We start from the raw sequence: 20,636 nt of genomic DNA on the forward strand, positions 1-20,636 counted from the left end.
GATCCAGGACCTCGGAAATAGAATAGAGGCAAAAATCGAGAAGATGAAAGAAATGTTTAATAAAGATGTAGAAGAATTAAAGAATAAACAAACAGAGATGAACAATACAATAAATGAAATGAAAAATACACAAGAAGGAATCAATAGCAGAATAACTGAAGCAGAAGAATGAATAAGTGACCTGGAAGACAGAATGGTGGAATTCACTGCTGTGAAACAAAATTAAAAAAAAGAAAACGAATGAAAAGAAATGAAGACAGCCTAAAAGACATCTGGGACAACATAAAACTCACCAACATTCACATTACAGGGGTCCCAGAAGGCAAAGAGAGAGAGAAAGGACCTGAGAAAATATTTGAAGAGATTATAGTTGAAAACATCCATAACATATGAAAGAAATAGCCACCCAAGTCCAGGAACCACAGAGAGTCCCAGGCAGGATAAACCAAAGGAGAAACATGCCGAGACACATAGTAATCAAATTGGCAAATATTAAAGACAAAGAAAAATTATTAAAAGCAACAAGGGAAAAACGACCAATAACATACAAGGGAGCTTCCATAAGGTTAACAGCTGATTTCTCAGCAGAAAACATACAAGCCAGAAGGGAGTGGCAATATATATTTAAAGTGATGAAAGGGAAGAACCTACAACCCAGCAAGGATCTCATTCAGATTAGATGGAGATATCAAAAGCTTTACAGACAAGCAAAAGCTAAGAGAATTCAGCACCACCAAACCAGCTCTACAACAAATGCTAAAGGAACTTCTCTAAGTGGGAAACACAAGAGAAGAAAAGGACATACAAAAACAAACCCAAAACAATTAAGAAAATAGTAATAGGAACATACATGTCAATAATTACCTTAAATGTGAATGGATCAAATGCTCCAACCAAAAGACACAGGCTCACTGAATGGATACAAAAACAAGACTGTATATATGCTGTCTACAGGAGACCCACTTCAGACCTAGGGACACATACAGACTGAAAGTGGAGGGATGGAAAAAGATATTCCATGCAAATGGAAATCAAAAGAAAGCTGGAGTAGCAATATTCATATCAGATAAAATAGACTTTTTTTTTTTTTTTTTTGCGGTACGCGGGCCTCTCACTGTTGTGGCCTCTCCCACTGTAGAGCACAGGCTTTGGACACACAGGGTTATGGGCCTATTTGCTCCGTGGCATGTGGGATCTTCCTGGAGTGGTGCACGAACCCATGTCCCCTGCATAGGCAGGTGGACTCCCAACAACTGCACCACCAGGGAAGCCCTAAAATAGACTTTAAAATAAAGAATGTTACAAGAGACAAGGAAAGACACTACATAATGAACAAGGGATCAATCCAAGGAGAAGATATAACATTATAAATATTTATGCACCTAACATAGGAGCACCTCAATACATAAGGTAAATGCTAACAGCTATAAAAGAGGAAACCAACAGTAACACAATAATAGTGAGGGATTTTAACACCTCACTTACACCAATGGACAGATCATCCAGACAGAAAATTAATAAGGAAACACAAGCTTTAAATGACACAACAGACCAGATAGATTTAACTGATATTTATAGGACATTATGTTCAAAAACAACAGAATAAACTTTCTTCTCAATTGCACATAGAACATTCTACAGGGTAGATCACATCTTGGGTCACATCAAGCCTCAGTAAATTTAAGAAAATTGAAATCATATCAAGCATCTTTTTGGATGACAATGCTATGAGATTAGAAATCAGTTACAGGGAAAAAACATAAAAAACACAAATACATGGAGGCTAAACAATATATTACTAAATAATCAAGAGATCACTGAAGAAATCAAAGAGGAAATCAAAAAATACCTAGAGACAAATGACAAGGAAAACATGATGAACCAAAACCTATGGGATGCAGCAAAAGCAGTTTTAAGAGGGAAGTTTACAGCAATACAATCTTACTTCTGGAGACAAAAAAAAAAAAAAGTCACAAATAAACAATCTAACCTTACACCTAAAGGAACTAGAGAAAGAAGAACAAACAAAACCCAAAGTTAGTAGAAGGAAAGAAATCATAAAGACAAGATCAGAAATAAATGAAAGAGAAATATAGAAAAAAATAGCAAAGATCAATAAAACTAAAAGCTGGTTCTTTGAGGAGATAAACAAAATGGATAAACCTTTGGCCAGAGTCATCAAGAAAAAGATGGAGATGACTCAAATCAATAAAATTAGAAATGAAAAAGGAGAAGTTACAATGGACACCACAGAAATAAAAAGCATCCTAAGAGACTACTACAAGCAACTCTATCCCAATAAAATGGACAAGCTGGAAGAAATGGACAAATTCTTATAAAGGTATAACCTTCCAAGACTGAACCAAGACGAAATAGAATTTATGAACAGACCAACCACAAGTAATGAAATTGGTACTGTAATTAAAAGTCTTCCAACAAACAAAAGTCCAGTACCAAATGGCTTCACAGGTGAATTCTATCCAACATTTAGAGAAGAGCTCACACCCATCCTTATCAAACTCTCCCAAAAAATTGCAGAGGAAGGAACACTCCCAAACTCATTCTACGAGGCCACCATCACCCTGATACCAAAACCAGACAAAGATATTACAAAAGGAAAATTACAGACCAATATCACTGATAAATACAGATTCAGAAATCCACAACAAAATGTTAGCAAACAGAATCCAACAACACATTAAAAGGATCATACACCATGATAATGTGGGATTTATCCCAGGGATGCAAGTATTCTTCAATATATGCAAATAAATCAATGTGATACACCATATTAACAAACTGAAGGATAAAAACCACATGATCATATCAATAGATGCAGAAAAAGCTTTTGACAAAATTCAATACCCATTTATGATTAAAAACTCTCCAGAAAGTGGGCATAGAGGTAACCTACCTCAACATAATAAAGACCAAATATGACAAACCCACAGCAAACATCATTCTCAATGGTGAAAAACTGAAAGCATTTCCTCTAAGATCAGGAAAAAGACAATGATGCCCACTCTTGCCACTGATATTCAACATAGTTTTGGAAGTCCTGGCCATGGCAATCAGAGAAGAAAAAGAAATTAAAAGAATATAAATTGGAAAAGAAGTAAAACTGTCATTGTTTGCAGATGACATGATACTATACAGAGAAAATCCTAATGATACCACCAGAAAACTACCAGAGCTAATCAATGAACTTGGTAAAGTTGCAGGATACAAACGTAATGCACAGAAATCTCTTGCATATCTATACAATAGCAACGAAAGATCAGAAAGAGATATTAAGGAAACTATCCCATTCACCATTGCAACAAAAAGAATAAAATACCTAAGAATAAACTTATCTAAAGAGGTAAAAGACCTGTACTCAGAAAACTATAAGACACTGATAAAAGAAATCAAAGATGATACAAACAGATGTAGAGATATACCATGTTCTTGGATTGGAAGAATAAATATTGTGAAAATGACTATACTACCTAAAGCAGTCTACAGGTTCAACACAATCTCTATCAATCTACCAATGGCATTTTTCACACAACTAGAACAAAAATCTTAAAATTTGTGTGGAGACCAAAAATACCCCAAATAACAAAAGCAATCTTGAGGGAAAAAAGCAGAGCTGGAGGAATCAGACTTCCTGACTTCAGACTATACTACAAAGCTACAGTAATCAAGACAATATGGTACTGGCACAAAAAGAGAAATATAGTTCAATGGAACAGGATAGAAAGCCCAGAGATAAACCCACGCACCTACGGTTAACTAATCTATGAAAAAGGAGGCAAGGATATACAATGGAGAAAAGACAGTCTCTTCAGTAAATGGTGCTGGGCTACCAAATGCAAAACTGATAGCTAGTGGGAAGCAGCTGCATAGCACAGGGAGATCAGCTCAGTGTTTGTGACCACCTAGATGGGTGAGATAGGGAGGGTGGGAGGGAGGGAAATGTAAGAGGGAAGAGATATGGGGATATATCTATATGTATAGGTGATTCACTTTGTTATAAAGCAGAAACTAACCACCATTGTAAAGCAATTATACTCCAATAAAGATGTTTAAAAAGTATAAAATAGGGCCTCCCTGGTGGCGCAGTGGTTGAGAGTCCGCCTGCCGATGCAGGGGATACGGGTTCGTGCCCCGATCTGGGAGGATCCCATGTGCCGCGGAGCGGCTGGGCCCGTGAGCCATGGCCGCTGGGCCTGCGCGTCCGGAGCCTGTGCTCCGCAACGGGAGAGGCCACAACAGTGAGAGGCCCGCATACCGCAAAAAGGAAAAAAAAAAAAAAAAAAAAGTATAAAATAAAAATTAAAAATAAGTGGTGTGGGAAAAACTGGACAGGTACATGTAAAAGAATGAAATTAGAACACTCCCTAACACCATACAAAAAAATAAACTCAAAATGGATTAAAGACCTAAATGTAATGCCAGAAACTATAAAGCTCTTAGAGGAAAACATAAGAAGAAACTCTATGACATAAATCACAGCAAGATCCTTTTTGACCCACCTCCTAGAGTAAGGGAAATAAAAACAAAAATAAACAAATGGACCTAATGAAACTTCAAAGCTTTTGCACAGCAAAGGAAATAATAAACAAGACAAAAAGACAACACTCAGAATGGGAGAAAATATTTGCAAACAAATCAATAGACAAAGGATTAATCTCCAAAATATCTAAACAGCTCATGCAGCTCAATATTAAACAAGCAACCCAATCAAAAAATGGGCAGAAGACCTAAATAGACATTTCTCCAGAGAAGACATACAGATGGCCAAGGGGCACATGGAAAGCTGCTCAACATCACTAATTAATAGAGAAATGCAAATCAAAACTACAATGAGGTATTACCTCACACCAGTTAGAATGGTCATCATCAGGAAATCTACAAACAACAAATGCTGGAGAGGGTGTGGAGAAAAGGGAACCCTCTTGTACTGTTGGTGGGAATGTAAATTAATACAGTCACTATGGAGAACAGTATGGAGGTTCCTTAAAAAAAACTAAAAATAGAATTACCATATGACCCTGCAATCCCACTATTGGGCATATACCCAGAGAAAACCATAATTCAACACATACATGTACCACAATGTTCATTACAGCACTATTTACAATAGCCAGGACATGGAAGCAACCTGAGTGTCCATCGACAGATGAATGGATAAAGAAGATGTGGTACATATATATAGTGGAATATTACTCAGCCATAAAAAGGAACGAAATTAGGTCTTTTGTAGAGACATGGATGGACCTAGAGACTGTCATACAGAGTGAAGTAAGTCAGAAAGAGAAAAACAAATATCGTATGCTAACACATATATGTGGAATCTAGAAAAATTCTACAGATGACCAGTTTGCAAGGCAGAAATAGAGACACAGATGTAGAGAACAAACGTATGGACACTAAGGGGGGAAAGCAGAGATGGTGGTGAGGGTGGATGAATTGGGAGATTGGGATTGACATATATACAATAATATGTATAAAATTGATAACTAATAAGAACTTTCTGTATCATGGAGATATATAGATATAGATGTAGATATATAGATGTAGATATAAATATTTTCATTCATATATCTAAAATATAACTCTGCATTCAACAGTCTATACAGAAATTTTATAGCTTGCTTCTCCACTTGTACTATGATTTTTTAAAATACTTCTGTCCCACAACTTAGTAGTTCTCTCTAGATGCAAATATGTCAGGAAAACAGAATACATATTCCTTCCTACATCTATCCTTCCCTTCCATAAGAGATTGTGGTCAGTTTGTCTTTAATTAAAGTGTCTAGAAAAGAGGCAGTGTTGGAGCATTGTTCATCATCTGGCCTATTATCTGATCCTAGAATCATCTGTACAAATCTCTGCTCCTCTACTTACAACTGGCCTAAACCTTACACTCCATGCTAGAAAGTTGTATGCTTTCAGCATTACTACAAATATGAAAATTGACCTGTAGCTTATATACCCTCTGGCCCTGAAAATAAGTCATAACAATTGTTACTACCCAAGCTACTTAGGTGAAAGTAAGTGGTAGCGCAGCCAACCATCCTGTTCTTCAGAAGAATTTCGTGATGTTTTAGAAGCAGCTACTTATGATTTATAAGCAACATTGACATGAATCAATAAAAAAATCCATTGGTGAAATAAACAAAAAAAATCAATTAATGAAGTTTACAAACAAAAGATCAACTAGGGAAGTAAACAAACAAATATTAAGGCCTATGAATGAACATACAACACCAAAAGAAAGCAATAAAGACTTTTAGATCAACAGAAAATTGGAATTTATCTTAAAATAGAGTACATGAAAAAGGAGAAAAATATAGAAAGTGATATGATTTATAATTATTTTAATTTATAAATGAGATTACTTATTTATTTTTAAATTATACTTATAATTATTTTTCAAAATAGCAAAAAAGAAAATATATTGACATGAAAATATAGTTATGTGTATAAATATATAATATATAAATTATATATTATACATTATGTATAAATATAATGTATAAGATATATAGAGATAGAGAGAGAGAGAGATAATATATAAAAATCAGAAATTAACTTAGAGGAGAAGTAAATCACTGCCTTGGAAAATATTAATCAAGACAATTTTCAAACTACCATTATGAATTGTCACTATTTTATCCCTATGGCCACCTTTGGGCAGAGGAATTTCTTGTTGAAACTCTACCACAACCAGATTATTATCTCTGACTTGATCAGAGGTTTTTGTTAATGGTGTGAACCGCACAGTTTATTTTGCACACCTATTCAAAAACTCTGGCACCAAAATACCACATTGTCACAAAAGTGCAGCACAAAAGCATGATCAAGTAAGCAAAGACAATAGGTAAAGAGATGGAAAAATGTGGGAGTCTGTGACAGGCAAACAGGAAAAAGACCAACCCGCAAGTTGAATATAATAGAACCAGTTAAAACTAACACTGAAAGGTGTAATGGGAAAAAATTATATACTTTCTAGATCTGATTAAAGTGACTGAAAAATCATGAAGTCTTATTGCTTACTGTAAAAAATTTATAAGCAGAAATCAGTGTTGTAACATTTCCTGTTTAAAATTTTTAATTTCAAGAGGAAAATTTTTCAGCACATTTTTTAAGGAGAATAAACAGAATCATTTTTCAAAGATGTCAAAAATCAGTTCAGCTTTATATTTTAGTCACTTCATGGTGAATATTTTAAAACAGCGGAGTGACATTTCTAAATTTTTGAGGAGAAATTCTGCAATAAAAAATGTATAGACATCAATATCACTTGTATTTGAATGCAATAGAATTAAGTGCTCAGTTCTATAAAGTATTTTAAAATAGAGCAAGAAAATTATTCTCTTGGAGGGGAGGGCCTCCCAACTTTTTTCCAAGGATGTCATGGAAGGAACATTTGAGAAATACTATATATTTTTAAAATGTATTATAATTATATTTATTTATTTGTTATTACAATAAAATTTATCTTTCAACATTTATTTCTAGTAAGTATAAAAACACAAAATAAACTAAAATCTTGTAGCACATTATATTAACTGCAACTATAATTAATTATTAGCTGTTTAACATTGTCCCATATCTATTCACCAAATTAAAATGAACTGCAAACATAAACTTTTTTTTTTTTACTTTCTTTTTTTATTGAAATATAGTTGATTTATTATACTGTGTTAGCTTCAGGTGTACAGCACAGCGATTCAGTTATATATACTATATATATATATATATATATATATATATATATATAAATAATTTCTTTTAAGATTATTTTTCCTTATAGGTTATTACAAAATATTGAGTATAATTCCCTGTGCTATACAGTAGGTCCTTGTTGGTTATCTATATATTTTACCTATAGTAGTGTGTATATGTTAATCCCAACCTCCTAATTTATCCCTCCCCACAACCCCCTTCCCCCTTTGGTAAACATAAGTTTGTTTTCTATGTCTGTGAGTCTCTTTCTGTTTTGTAAATAATTTCATTTGTATCATTTTTTAATTTTTTAAAGTTTTTATTGCAGTAAGGGTGATTTACAATGCTCTGTTAGTTACATAGAAAATTCTAAAGTTGCCATCAGAGAACTACTGGAGCTCATGTATGAATTTGGTAAAGTTGCAGGATACAAAATTAACACACAGAAATCCTTTGCATTCCTATACATTAACAACAAAAGATCAGAAAGAGAAGTTAAGAAAACAATCCCATTCACCATTGCACCAAAAACAATAAACTTATGTATCATGTTTTTAGATTCCACATATAAGCAATATCATATGATATTGGTCTTTGGCTGAGAAGTACTATATTTTTAAAGAAATGAAGATGAATAGTAAAACCAACTGAACTAATGAGATAAGAAAACTAATAGCTCTAACCAATAAGGGAGTGAATTTATTTACAAATCCAAACAACTGAAATAATTATTGAGCATTCTGCCATCTGCAAAAGTGAAAGCATCTTGAAATTTTAGAGAAATAGTAGGTCTTTAAAGCCATATTTTAAACTGTAAGGGAAAAGGGAGGAAAGAAGTGGAAAGAGAATAGGTTGGGAAAAGGAAGGCAGCAACATCTCTTCTATTAAAAATATTACAGTTACTAGCTTTTATTAGAGTCTTATAATAAGATAAATACATTAGGATTTTGAAAAATAGTACAAGAAATTTCCTTTCAAGATAAAAGCCAAAAGAACGTAATCTATGGCTTCCAACAAAAAAATAGATTGGAGATTTATGGCATAGGTGTTGCTTATATTTGTTTGCCTTTTCACTAGATTTCAGTTACTATGATTATGTTACTGAGGTAATAAATCATTTAGAGAAATTGAAACTAAAATGGAGTCTTCCATGACCATCACTGTTTGCTGAATACGCTGGGAATGTGGTTTCACATCCCTCTTGGCTACAGGACAGATGCTGCTGGAGAGTAGAAAATGGAGGGATTGAGTCATCATCAGCACGATCTTCTCCCAGAGAGATTTTTACACCAAAAGGCTGAAAAGCAATTACAGAAACAGGGAATTGGCAGTGGCAGATAATCACGCTGGTAGTGGAAAGAGAGATTAGGCACACATATCTGTTTATATTGGTGCGCTGCTTTGCTAGTCATTTTAGGAAAAAGAGATGAAAGGAATATCATAAATTTGCAGCATGTATGTGCTTCATTTATCTTCTGAGATATTTTAGGGATACCTTCCAAAGCATTCAATTGATGAATAAAACAATTATATAACATATTTTTCTATCTCCTTTCTTTATCTTAGTTTTCACATTTTACTTACATTAAACTAGAGTATATGAAATATAGATTTATTAAGATCACTCTCCTCTGAATGTCCCTTCATTGCTCTTTTCTGAATATCAGAATCTTAATTTGGAATTCAATAGTGCTTATCTGGCAACTGTGGAAGTGGCAGCTGATTACATTTAGGGGTTTAGAGCCCTCCCCAGCTTGTGTGTCATGTGCCTTAGAGATCAATTCAGTTCCATTAAAACCAAGCATATGTTGACTAAATGAGGCAGGGCTACTGGAGACTTCATAAAAAAGAGATGGGAAAACTCAGTTCTTAGCAATATTTTTTTCTCTCTCTCTCACTATGGGCATAAAATGATCAGAAATAAGACATCAGAGGCCACAGAGAGTTAAACTTTTGGATTAAAGACTTCTTAATGAAGCCGAACTGTTATATGTTGCAAAGAATCAGAATTCAGTTCATGCACATAAAGGGAAATTTTGAAAGAGTTTATTTACGCTTCTCAGAATTTGTCATTCTTTTCAGTTCATCAGCAATAGATTGTTTTGCTCCATACAGCATTTTTTCATCCAATATATTCATCTTACAGAAATAGGTTAATTTTTCTATGTTCATATGGTATAACCCTAACAGCTTTGGCTAGAGCACAAAAATAAATTACAATTTTCAGATATTTATACATGTTTTCATTCATATTTTTATTCAGATATTTAAATTTTCATTCAATGGATATGTGTTTTCCAATTAAATATAGCCTGGCTATACTAGTAAAAGAGTAAAGTTATTAATAAATTATCTATTATTAAAGTATTGATATTGAAAACTCATTTTTACATAATGATTTTAACAAACTATGAAAACAAAGTAATGGGGTAATATAAAAATAACTAGCTATGACTAACATTCATATTATGATATTTGATTATGGGTACATATTTAGGCCATCAGGTTTTAAAATAAATAAAAATATATTAAGTATAGATTTAAAATAGAATATATAAATTCAAAAACATATATATCTAGCTTTAAGTATTCCTGATTGCTAACTGAAAATTAACACTAGAAAGATTAAAATATAAATTCAGTTAAAACATTAATGCTTGCCTATAAAGTAAGTAGCTGTCTTTGCCCATTTATCATCTCACTAACCTGGTTTAAAAATAGGTGTTTGTGAAATAAATTGATAATTACATTTACAAGAACCTCCCTAATAGTATTATACTTGATATATGTAATCTACTCTCATTGGATAAAGATTTATAGAAACAACCAGCCCAGTCATGCCTTCCTTAAAGTATTTTTTATTAAAGTAACTTAAATTTGGATTGAAAAAATATAGACTTCATCAAAGTTTAAAATAACCTATACAAATAGCTCCAATTATTGTTGTGAGATACCCAGAGGAAAGGATTATGTGTGACTTCTTGCATTATCTGGAGGGGAAAGTCACACAATTAGAACATAAAGTAAGATAGTAACTTAAAAATATCAATGAAAAGGACGATTTCTAAATGTTACTATCAATACTTTGCTGCTAAGGATAAAATTTATTCTGCATTCAATGTATTCATATTGGTATACTAAATGCATTTAATTTTTAAAAAATTTACTCTCATGATATACCTAAGACATAAGTAGTATTTATCCTTTTTGACAGTAAAGGAAACTGAGTTTCTGAAAGACTAATGTATTTGCTCAGGGTCAAAAATAAATAAAAAGGAAGTGGCTAGTATGGTACTGGCACAAAAACAGAACCATAGATCAATGGAACAGGATAGAAAGCCCAGAGATAAACCCACGTACCTATGGTCACCTTATCTTTGATAAAGGAGGCAAGAATATACAATGGAGAAAAGACAGCATCTGCAATAAGTGGTGCTGGAAAAACTGGACAGCTCCATGTAAAAGAATGAAATTAGAACACCATACACAAAAATAAACTCAAAATGGATTAAAGACCTAAATGTATGGCCAGACACTATAAAACTCTTAGAGGAAAACATAGGCAGAACACTCTATGACATAAATCACAGCAAGATCCTTTTTGACCCACCTCCTAGAGAAATGGAAATAAAAACAAAAATAAACAAATGAGACCTAATGAAACTTAAAAGCTTTTGCACAGCAAAGGAAACCATAAACAAGATGAAAAGACAGCCCTCAGAATGGGAGAAAATATTTGCAAATGAAGCAACTGACAAAGGATTAATCTCCAAAATATACAAGCAGCTCATACAACTCAATATCAAAAAAAAAGAAACAACCCAATCAAAAAATGGCCAAAAGACCTAAATAGACATTTCTCCAAAGAAGATATACAGATTGCCAACAAACGCATGAAAGAACTCTCAAGATCATTAATCATTAGAGCAATGCAACTCAAAACTACAATGAGCTATCACTTCACACCAGTCAGAATGGCCATGATTTAAAAATCTACAAACAATAACTGCTGGAGAGGGTGTGGAGAAAAGGGAACCCTCTTGCACTGTTGGTGGGAATGTAAATTGATACAGCCAGTATGGAGAACAGTATGGAGCTTCCTTAAAAAACTAAAAATAGAACTACCATACGACCCAGCAATCCTACTACTTGGCATATACCCTGAGAAAACCATAATTCAAAGAGTCATGTACTATAATGTTCATTGCAACTCTATTTACAATAGCCAAACCATGGAAGCAACCTAAGTGTCCATCAACAGATGAATGGATAAAGAAGATGTGGCACATATACACAATGGAATATTACTCAGCCATAAAAAGAAACGAAATTGAGTTATTTGTAGTGAGGTGGATGGACCTAGAGTCTGTCATACAGAATGAAATAAGTCAAAAAGAGAAAAACATATACCGTATGCTAACACATATATATGGAATCTAAAAAAAAAAATGTCATGAAGAACCTAGGGGAAGGAGGGGAATAAAGACGCAGACCTACTAGAGAACGGACTTGAGGATATGGGGAGGGGGAAGGGTAAGCTAGGACAAAGTGAGAGAGTGGCATGGACTTATATACACTACCAAATGTAAAACCAATAGCTAGTGGGAAGCAGCCGCATAGCACAGGCAGATCAGCTCGGTGCTTTGTGACCATCTAGAGGGGTGGGAGAGAGAGGGTGGAAGGGAGGGAGATGCAAGAGGGAAGAGATATGGGGATATATCTATATGTATAGCTGATTCACTTTGTTATAAAGCAGAAACTAACACACCATTGTAAAGCAACTATACTCCAATAAAGATGTTAAAGGGCTTCCCTGGTGGAGCAGTGGTTGAGAGTCCGCCTGCCGATGCAGGAGACACGGGTTCGTGCCCCGGTCTGGGAGGATCCCACATGCCGCGGAGCAGCTGGGCCCGTGGGCCATGGCCGCTGAGCCTGCGCGTCCGGAGCCTGTGCTCCGCAACGGGAGAGGCCACAACAGTGAGAGGCCCGCGTAACACAAAAAAAAAAAAAAAAAAAAAAAAAAAAAGATGTTAAAAAAAAGGAAATGGCTAAGCTGCAGATCAAACCAGTCATATGATTCCAGAGCTTATGTTTTAACCACTGCTCAAATCAGTAAATTTTATGTTCATAATTCATAGAATCAATTTTTATTTTTCAAATCAATAGTTACCATCAGCAAATAAACTGCCTAATTTTAAAATTTTTTTTGAAATCATACTTTTAAAGATTTCTTTATATTTCGTCAACTCTATTACTAAGGTTCATACTGATTTTTGAGGCATATCACTCATTTAACATAAATTAATTCACTTAACATTTAACAAATATCTACTGATTTCCTACTTTGTTCCAGTCATTTTGTCAAGACCTAAGCATATAAAATGAAGAAACAAGGCATAAGGGTATTACAGATAGTACATTGTACATTCAATTTAAAGAACAGACCTGATGAGAATATAAACAGATAAAACTTTATTTTTCTCTACTTACTTTATTTCAAATCTCTCTTTTTATTCTGGGATATTTCAGGCAGATCTCTTCATTTTTCCAGCTATTTTAGGTAAGCAATTTTCTTAACTGGGTAATTAAACCTCACTTTTAGGTATTAAAATGTACAGTCAAATACAACATCAAAACTTTAATATCATCTAAGTCACAGCTCTTTTTTTTTTAATCTCCCAACTCAGGCACAAATATTGGCCCAATAACTTAAAGTAGAAGAAGGTGGAAATATTGTCTTTAACTTATTTCCCACTTTCTTTCCCTTCCATCTTCCTATAGCTCCAGTGTTGGAAGAGAGGCAGAAAAAGATAATCTTCCACCGCTGTAGTTTTCTTTCAGCTAACAGTAGTTCCTGGACAAATGATAACTCTTTTGTAGAACAGAGTTGTGGGTTCTTTGGTGTGTTCCTCTCCCCCCTCCCCAGGGTCACTGCACAGTAGGCATGGGTAGTACACTACTTACCCTTGTGATCTCTTATAACCCTGCTTTGCTCCTAATCCCCACCAGCCAGGCTTCATTCCCGCACGTATTTGTGCTAGAGCCAGCTTGTCCTGACAGGCAGCTGTCACTCAATTATCTTTCCAAGTGTCCATGTGGCCAAAAGAAAACTCATGCACTGCCCTGCACATGGAGAAAATGCAGGTTTTTTCTACTGCCATCCTCTCTCTTACACCTAACTATCATCAAGGAAAGTTCCAGCCAAATGTCTGGCTTCTAAATTCATTATGCAGGAAGTGAATACTAATCTTTATTTATATAGCTATCTACCCACAAAATTTAGGACACTAAAGTTACCATCTCCCATGAAATTTTTCACTATACTTCAGTTTAGTCTGGTATTTTTCAAAAAGTGTATCATGAAATCAATTTATTGAGTTTTGGCCAGCATTCTTTGCTATGGAGCAAAATGGATGGAATAGAATAGAATAGAATAGAATAGAATAGAATAGAATAGAATAGAACAGAATAGAATGAATAGAATGGGATGGGATGGGATGGGATGGGCTGGGATGGGATGGAATGGAATAGAATAGAATAGAAATAACAGAACAAAGTAAGAGTAAATTTTAACTTAGTTATATGCACACACACTCATACACACACATATATACATTGGGGTGTGCCCTAGAGTATGTTTTAAAATATGTATTTTTATTGTGGTCCCAGGTGAAAAAAGTATCTGAAAGTCCCTGCACTAGTCCTGTGTAAGCCCTGGCCCTGTCTAAGCACTAGCCCTTATTACTCTGCAGTGTAATAAACTTTCAGCTGGGGAGTGAGATGGCCTCTCTTCTTTAAGGCAACCCAGTATGAATTGGTTCTCTTGGGGCATCCTTCACTTGGTTTGCTGGATGGCAACTTCCTCTCATCTTGCATGTGAAAACACTCTTCCTTAAGACCCTTATTTAGTCTTTTTCTAGAAAAAAGCTCGAACCCTCTTCTTCATAGCTGGAAATAGGTGATAGCTAGAAATTTATAGTCACTGGACTAGTTTTGATAATTTTTAAAGTATTAGTATGGCTACATTTAGTACCTCTCTGTAGAACATAATAGTATTTGTCAATGCTCACAGATTTGGGGCTACAACCTAGATTCTAAAGCAACAGAAATTATTCCTTTCAGTTGTCATTACATTTGGTCAGCATAAATTGAGATAGTCTCTATGGAGACCAGTACCATTTGTTTTTGAAACCATTTTAACATGAATCGTGTATCTATGAAAGCAGTACAGTATAGTAGTCAATGATTAATATTCACTAATAGCTTTAAAAATACAGGTTTCCCTGTTCCTTTTTTTTTTCAAGTGCTTTTTCTTACCCATTATTATTGTTCATGCACCACTAGGGGAAGAAACTTCAAGCTTCTCCATACCCAACTACTATTTCCTTTCTCAGAGGGTCCAAATCCCGTGTGGCCCCAACAGAGATCCTAATATCAGGATGTAGCTACCCCTCCCAAGTCATAATCAGAAAACAACTTGAGGAAAGCAAACCCCTCTTTTCCAGTGAGACGAAGACTCTCCCAGGGCAAAAGTCCTTAAGATTTAAACAAACATTTACAGGAAATATAGTTCTCACTCCTTTTAAACAATGAGTATTTCAAGTAGACATCTTTCTGCACAACTCAAATTCTGGAAAAAAAACTACCGGATCTACTCAGCTCCTCCCTTGTCCAGCCTCTTCATTTTCCTTCTGTTTCTTAATGTCCAAGCACATTCCCATGACTCCAACCCTGCTTTTCTTGTTTGGCTCTCCATTCCTACCTCCCTTCAAATTCCTACTATTACAGGTTCCATTTCTTTAGATGACGTTTTCCCATCTCATCACGTTTTCATCAAGCTCACTGCTTCCAGCCTGGTCCAACTTTGATCCCACCAAAAGGCCCCTTCCACATTTCTATATAATAAAGGTTTGGAGGTGTCATTTGGATGGTAAAACCAAGAGATCTCTCTATGCTAGTGTAACATGCCAGTGGTTGTTACTTGTATTGGGTTGGCCAAAAAGTTTGTTCGGGTTTTCCCATAACAGCTTATGAACGAACTTTTTGGCCAGCCCAATATGTTCATTTGGGTTTGAAGAATGTGAGACTCACAGAGATGGTGCCGGAGAGGTATGTCCAAAACCTCTAGGCCATCTCTTGGAACTGCCCTGCCCTCTGCTGCAGAGGAGATGCTTAAGGTTTTATACACGCTCTTTTTGTTTTGTTTTGTTTTATTTTGCAGTATGTGGGCCTCTCACTGTTGTGGCCTCTCCTGTCGTGGAGCACAGGCTCCGGACGTGCAGGTTCAGGGGCCATGGCTCACGGGACCAGCCGCTCGGTGGCATGCGGGACCCACCCCCGGACCGGGGCTCGAACCCGCGTCCCCTGCATCGGCAGGTGGACTCTCAACCACTGCGCCACCAGGGAAGCCCCTATACAAGCTCTTCTTAAGCCATGCCTCTGGCTTTGACAGAACTATTGCAGAAACATTCTGAGCAGTAAGTGTGTAGTCATAGTCAATACCAAATCCAGCTTTAACTATGCACAGTGGCAAATAACAGGATGTTTAAAGGGGCAGACATGGGATTGGTACTCTAGAACTGTCTATTTATCATTTCTTTATCCTACAGAGTACATATTTTTTCCCCACAGAGCCCTGCAAGGGAGACAATTTTCAGTGTAAGAATGGAGAGTGTGTCCCGCTGGTGAATCTCTGTGACAGTTTTCCACACTGTAAGGATGGCTCAGATGAAGCACATTGTGGTACGTTTTATTTTTAGGAAAATACTTTTTATCAGCTTAACCTCTACATTTGGATTCTACGGATGTGAAAGGAAGATTATGACTATATTTATTAGGACATATTTTGGCCCTCTGAGGTTATGGTTATGATCTCCCAGTGATTTCAGCACCACTGTCACCACTCTGGTTAGAACAAAAGCTAACATGCAAACTCTGTTTCTGTTTGTTTGTTTAAACTTGGCTACATTCAATAACTTTAAGTCTAGGACAGCCCATCTTCAGGTAAAAAGCATAAAATACCACAGAGAGACAACAGCCCACAACAGGCACTCTAGCATCTAACTGTTATACTCTGTACATTGCCTACACACAGAAGCACCCTCATGCTCATTTATAACTATCTTTCTTAGACTTGTTCCTTCACATGCTTGATTCTTCAGTATCTACTACTCCTCCTGCCTGTGACTCCTGTCCAGCCCCACTCCAGATCTCTATCACATTAGGAGTAATGGCTACTTTTACTCTGTCTTTCTTTTACTTCAGAGCACATACTTAATGCTATTTATGATGTGCCAGGCACTGTAACTAAGTGCTGTAAAATGATCTTAATGTAATTAGAATTCACTCTATTTCAGTCATGAGAAAGCTGAGGCTTGGAGGAGTTAAGGGGCTGCCAAAGATCACACACCTAGCAAGGGCTAGAGCTGTGTTTCCAGCCTAAGTCTGTCTAATTCTAAAGTCCATGTTGTTATTCTTTTTATAATAGGGAAAAAATGTAAACATAACATTCACTTACCGAATTACAATATGGTGTCTGTGGGTAAAACTATGATGGGTGATATTTTATCTGTTTGATAAACTAGCTTAGCTTAACCCAATCCCCACGTAGCCACTAATGACCTTAACACTCTATCCAAAATGGTTGTAAGATGGAGGGGAAGATGATGGAAACCAAACAGCAAAAGAATAAGGGCAAAGAAAATAGCTTCTGGAGAAAGACGTAGGAAAAAAAAAATGCTTACAGTTATTCCTGAACTTGAGTTTTCCTTCTTTTAGAGAACACATTTGTAAGATATTCTCTTCAAAAAGCTTTATTTTCTGTTTATTTGCTGTACTGGTATGCAGTGAACTTGCCCTTTCCCTTTTTATAGTCATATGAAAGAGCAAAATTAAGTCTACCGAATTTATCTTTTTCAATTTAAGACTTCCAGCATACTGTTATGAAAAATTACATACTATCAATCCCTAAACTCTAAATGTTAAGAACATTGCAGGTTTAGTTTAGAGTCCATCATTTTCTTTTATCAACTTAGGTCACACTGACCCTATGTATGATCTAATCTCTTTAGTGCGTCTCTTCAATGGCACGACAAACCGTGGTTTGGTGCAGTTCAGAATCCAGAGCATATGGCATGTAGCTTGTGCTGAGAACTGGACGACCCAGATTTCAAATTATGTTTGTCAGCTGCTGGGACTAGGGTAAGTAATTCTACCCCGCTCTCTCTTAAATTATTCTCAAGCTTTTTTATGGGTTTCAAATTGGGTTTATTAAGAAATTTAAAATTTATGGAAATTATGAATTTAGAAAATATACATGATCAAAAGGAAAAAATCAAAATCTTGCCTAACCCCATTTTCAAACAACAACCACAGTTAATAACCTTTTAATAAATATTACATAAATATAAGTATATAGAAATAGTATATCACAAAGTCATACAAAATACCATATCATGCTCTGTCTTGTAGCCTAATTACACATGAACATTTCTCATGTCATTAAATATTTTCTGTAGATTATTATTTTTAAGAAAAGGAAATATTCCATTTTATGCTATATTATAATGTATATAAGTAATCACAAGAGTAATGCAGAGAACATGCTTTTGCTGTATCTTTGTGACATGTTCATAATAGTTCTTTCAGAAGATTTGTATCAGTATAATTATTGTGAGAAAGAATATGCAAAATTACAAGACTTAATTCAAGTGACAATTCCATATTAATGATTCACCAAAAATTTACTTTACATCCCAGTTTAATATCATAATATATTACATCAAATATATAAGTTAACCATATTCATTTTTTACCTTCCCATCAGTCTCAAAAGTGATGAGGTGAAAAATGGTGGGTGATAAATAGTAATAATTTGCTTCATTTAAGCTGTATAATCTGTCAACTCTAATTCACCATTCTGATCCTTTGGTATTCATGATTTGAGAGATTTAACCATATTGGGTCACATATGGTTATTTATCACTCATAGCACTATATTATTTACCGGGTTGGCCTGTAAACTAAGAAGTCTATAAATGTAAGACCCATGTCTATTTTATCCATTATTGCATTGCTAATATCTAGACTTATCCTTGTTTCAAAATACACGTACTAAAAAATATTTGTTGAAGCAATAAGTTATTCTTTATATATAAGTATATATGTAAATATAAATATAAATATTTCTAGCTAAATAAATGTATGCCAGAAGTGTACATTTGCCAGTTATAAATCATTATAATTTCCTTTCTGCCTTGAACTGCAGAATTGTTTTCTAATTTATTTTAGAAGATTACACAAAGTTACAAAGGAAAATAATTTAAGTCCACATCCACCTATACTCCCAGCATTTCCAAGTTATCTCAGCTATTTCTAGTTCATCAAAATCAAAGGTAATTGATTACTTTCCTCTTAAGGGACCCTTCTTTCTGATTAATAATTCATAGAGTCATCATGCTATATACAGATTTTTGAAATTTATTTCAAAATGTTTACTTTTTAACCAAAAACATATTTTCCACTAGAAATAATGTTAGTGCAGTGTTTAATTTCTAGTAGACTTGGAGAGTTATATTGATTACCAGTGCCAAAAATAGCACCTAACCACCACATAGAGATATTTTACAATATGAAAATGTGTTGAGGTCCCAGTCAGAGTGTCAGAAATGCTCTATAATTTCTTGGATACTAGAAGTTGGATAACTACTAGTTGGATTGAGAGCTTTCAGCTCCTTTTACCTCCTGAAATGCTGTTCCTTCAGAATGGGAACTCCCCAGCTCCAAGTCTCATGCAAGTGATGTCATCCTCATCAGGAAGGCAGTTCCTATCAAATTCAAATGGAGGAAGAGAGTTTTACCATCCATCATGTAAATAATCATCAATTTGGTTTATGGGTATTATTTGGAAACCTTGCAATATATATATATATGTATCCCTTTTATTATACATTATAGTTTATGTTCTAACAAAAACCCTTTTAACCTGGGGAGCTTTGAGACATAAAGAGTCTTGGAGGAGGGTAGGTTAGGGGAAATAATGTTTTTTGATGAAGAATCAACAAAACACTGAAACAGACAATTGTTTATCCCCACTTCAAGTAAAGCACTGGATAAGTGGCGCTGACTCCAGGTTCCTACTTTAGTGTTGATTTTAGTTCAATAGCAAGCTCATGCAGGTGAGACCCTAGGAAGTCCTTTGCTTCCACTACTAAACTTGCCAGTAATGCCGAGGAGCTATTTTATAGACTCAGAAACTTCGTAAAATTTAGGCTGAGGAGATGGGTTACTTGACCTTGTGTCCACTATTGATGAATCTAAATTCCCTGGATGATTGGGCTTTTACTAAACAGGAGCTTGAGTCCCAATTCATCACCTAAGCATCACTATATGCTTATAAACACAGGTGTTCTTTCCACTGTGGTTTGTGAATTTTAGCTGAATTGTTTCCTCGAGGATAGAGCAGGGTTAAGGTGAATCATTTACAAAGATCAAAGTGATTGATATCTTCTTTGGCAGAAATATTTTGAATGCATTTGAATAAAATTTGTTGGGTGATTACATAATGCTGATCCCTTCAGTTGCATGAGAGAACATATTGGAAAGGAAACATTTATCTTTATTATTTTTTAATAGTTGTCAATATAAATATATTATTTTATTTACTCCCAGATCAGAAATCTAAGCATTGGTAATGATATTGTGCCTGGTCTTCAGATGAATGAGACATAGTTTTTGCTTTAAATGCTTATGTGCTGGAGATAGACACATAAATAACCTGATTCACTTTGTTATAAAGCAGAAACTAACACACCATTGTAAAGCAATTATACTCCAATAAAGATGTTAAAAAAAGAATTATAAAATAATGTGATAAATACAATATGCTATAGGAGAACCTATACTCAATTTGGGCATGTCAG

General features: G+C 34.9%; 1 protein-coding gene across 1 annotated transcript in view; it reads left to right on the forward strand.

Annotated features, from left to right (window-relative positions):
* TMPRSS15 (transmembrane serine protease 15) overlaps positions 1–20,636 on the forward strand; it is a 146,495-nt gene that overhangs the window by 76,842 nt on the left and 49,017 nt on the right. The window contains exons 17-18 of the mRNA XM_060099785.1: positions 16,348–16,458; positions 17,787–17,916. Coding sequence (XP_059955768.1) covers positions 16,348–16,458; positions 17,787–17,916 — 241 coding nt within the window. The remainder of the gene's footprint in view (positions 1–16,347; positions 16,459–17,786; positions 17,917–20,636) is intronic.

Source organism: Mesoplodon densirostris, chromosome 5 (genome assembly GCF_025265405.1).
Source record: "Mesoplodon densirostris isolate mMesDen1 chromosome 5, mMesDen1 primary haplotype, whole genome shotgun sequence".
Classification (NCBI taxonomy): Eukaryota; Metazoa; Chordata; class Mammalia; order Artiodactyla; family Ziphiidae; genus Mesoplodon; species Mesoplodon densirostris.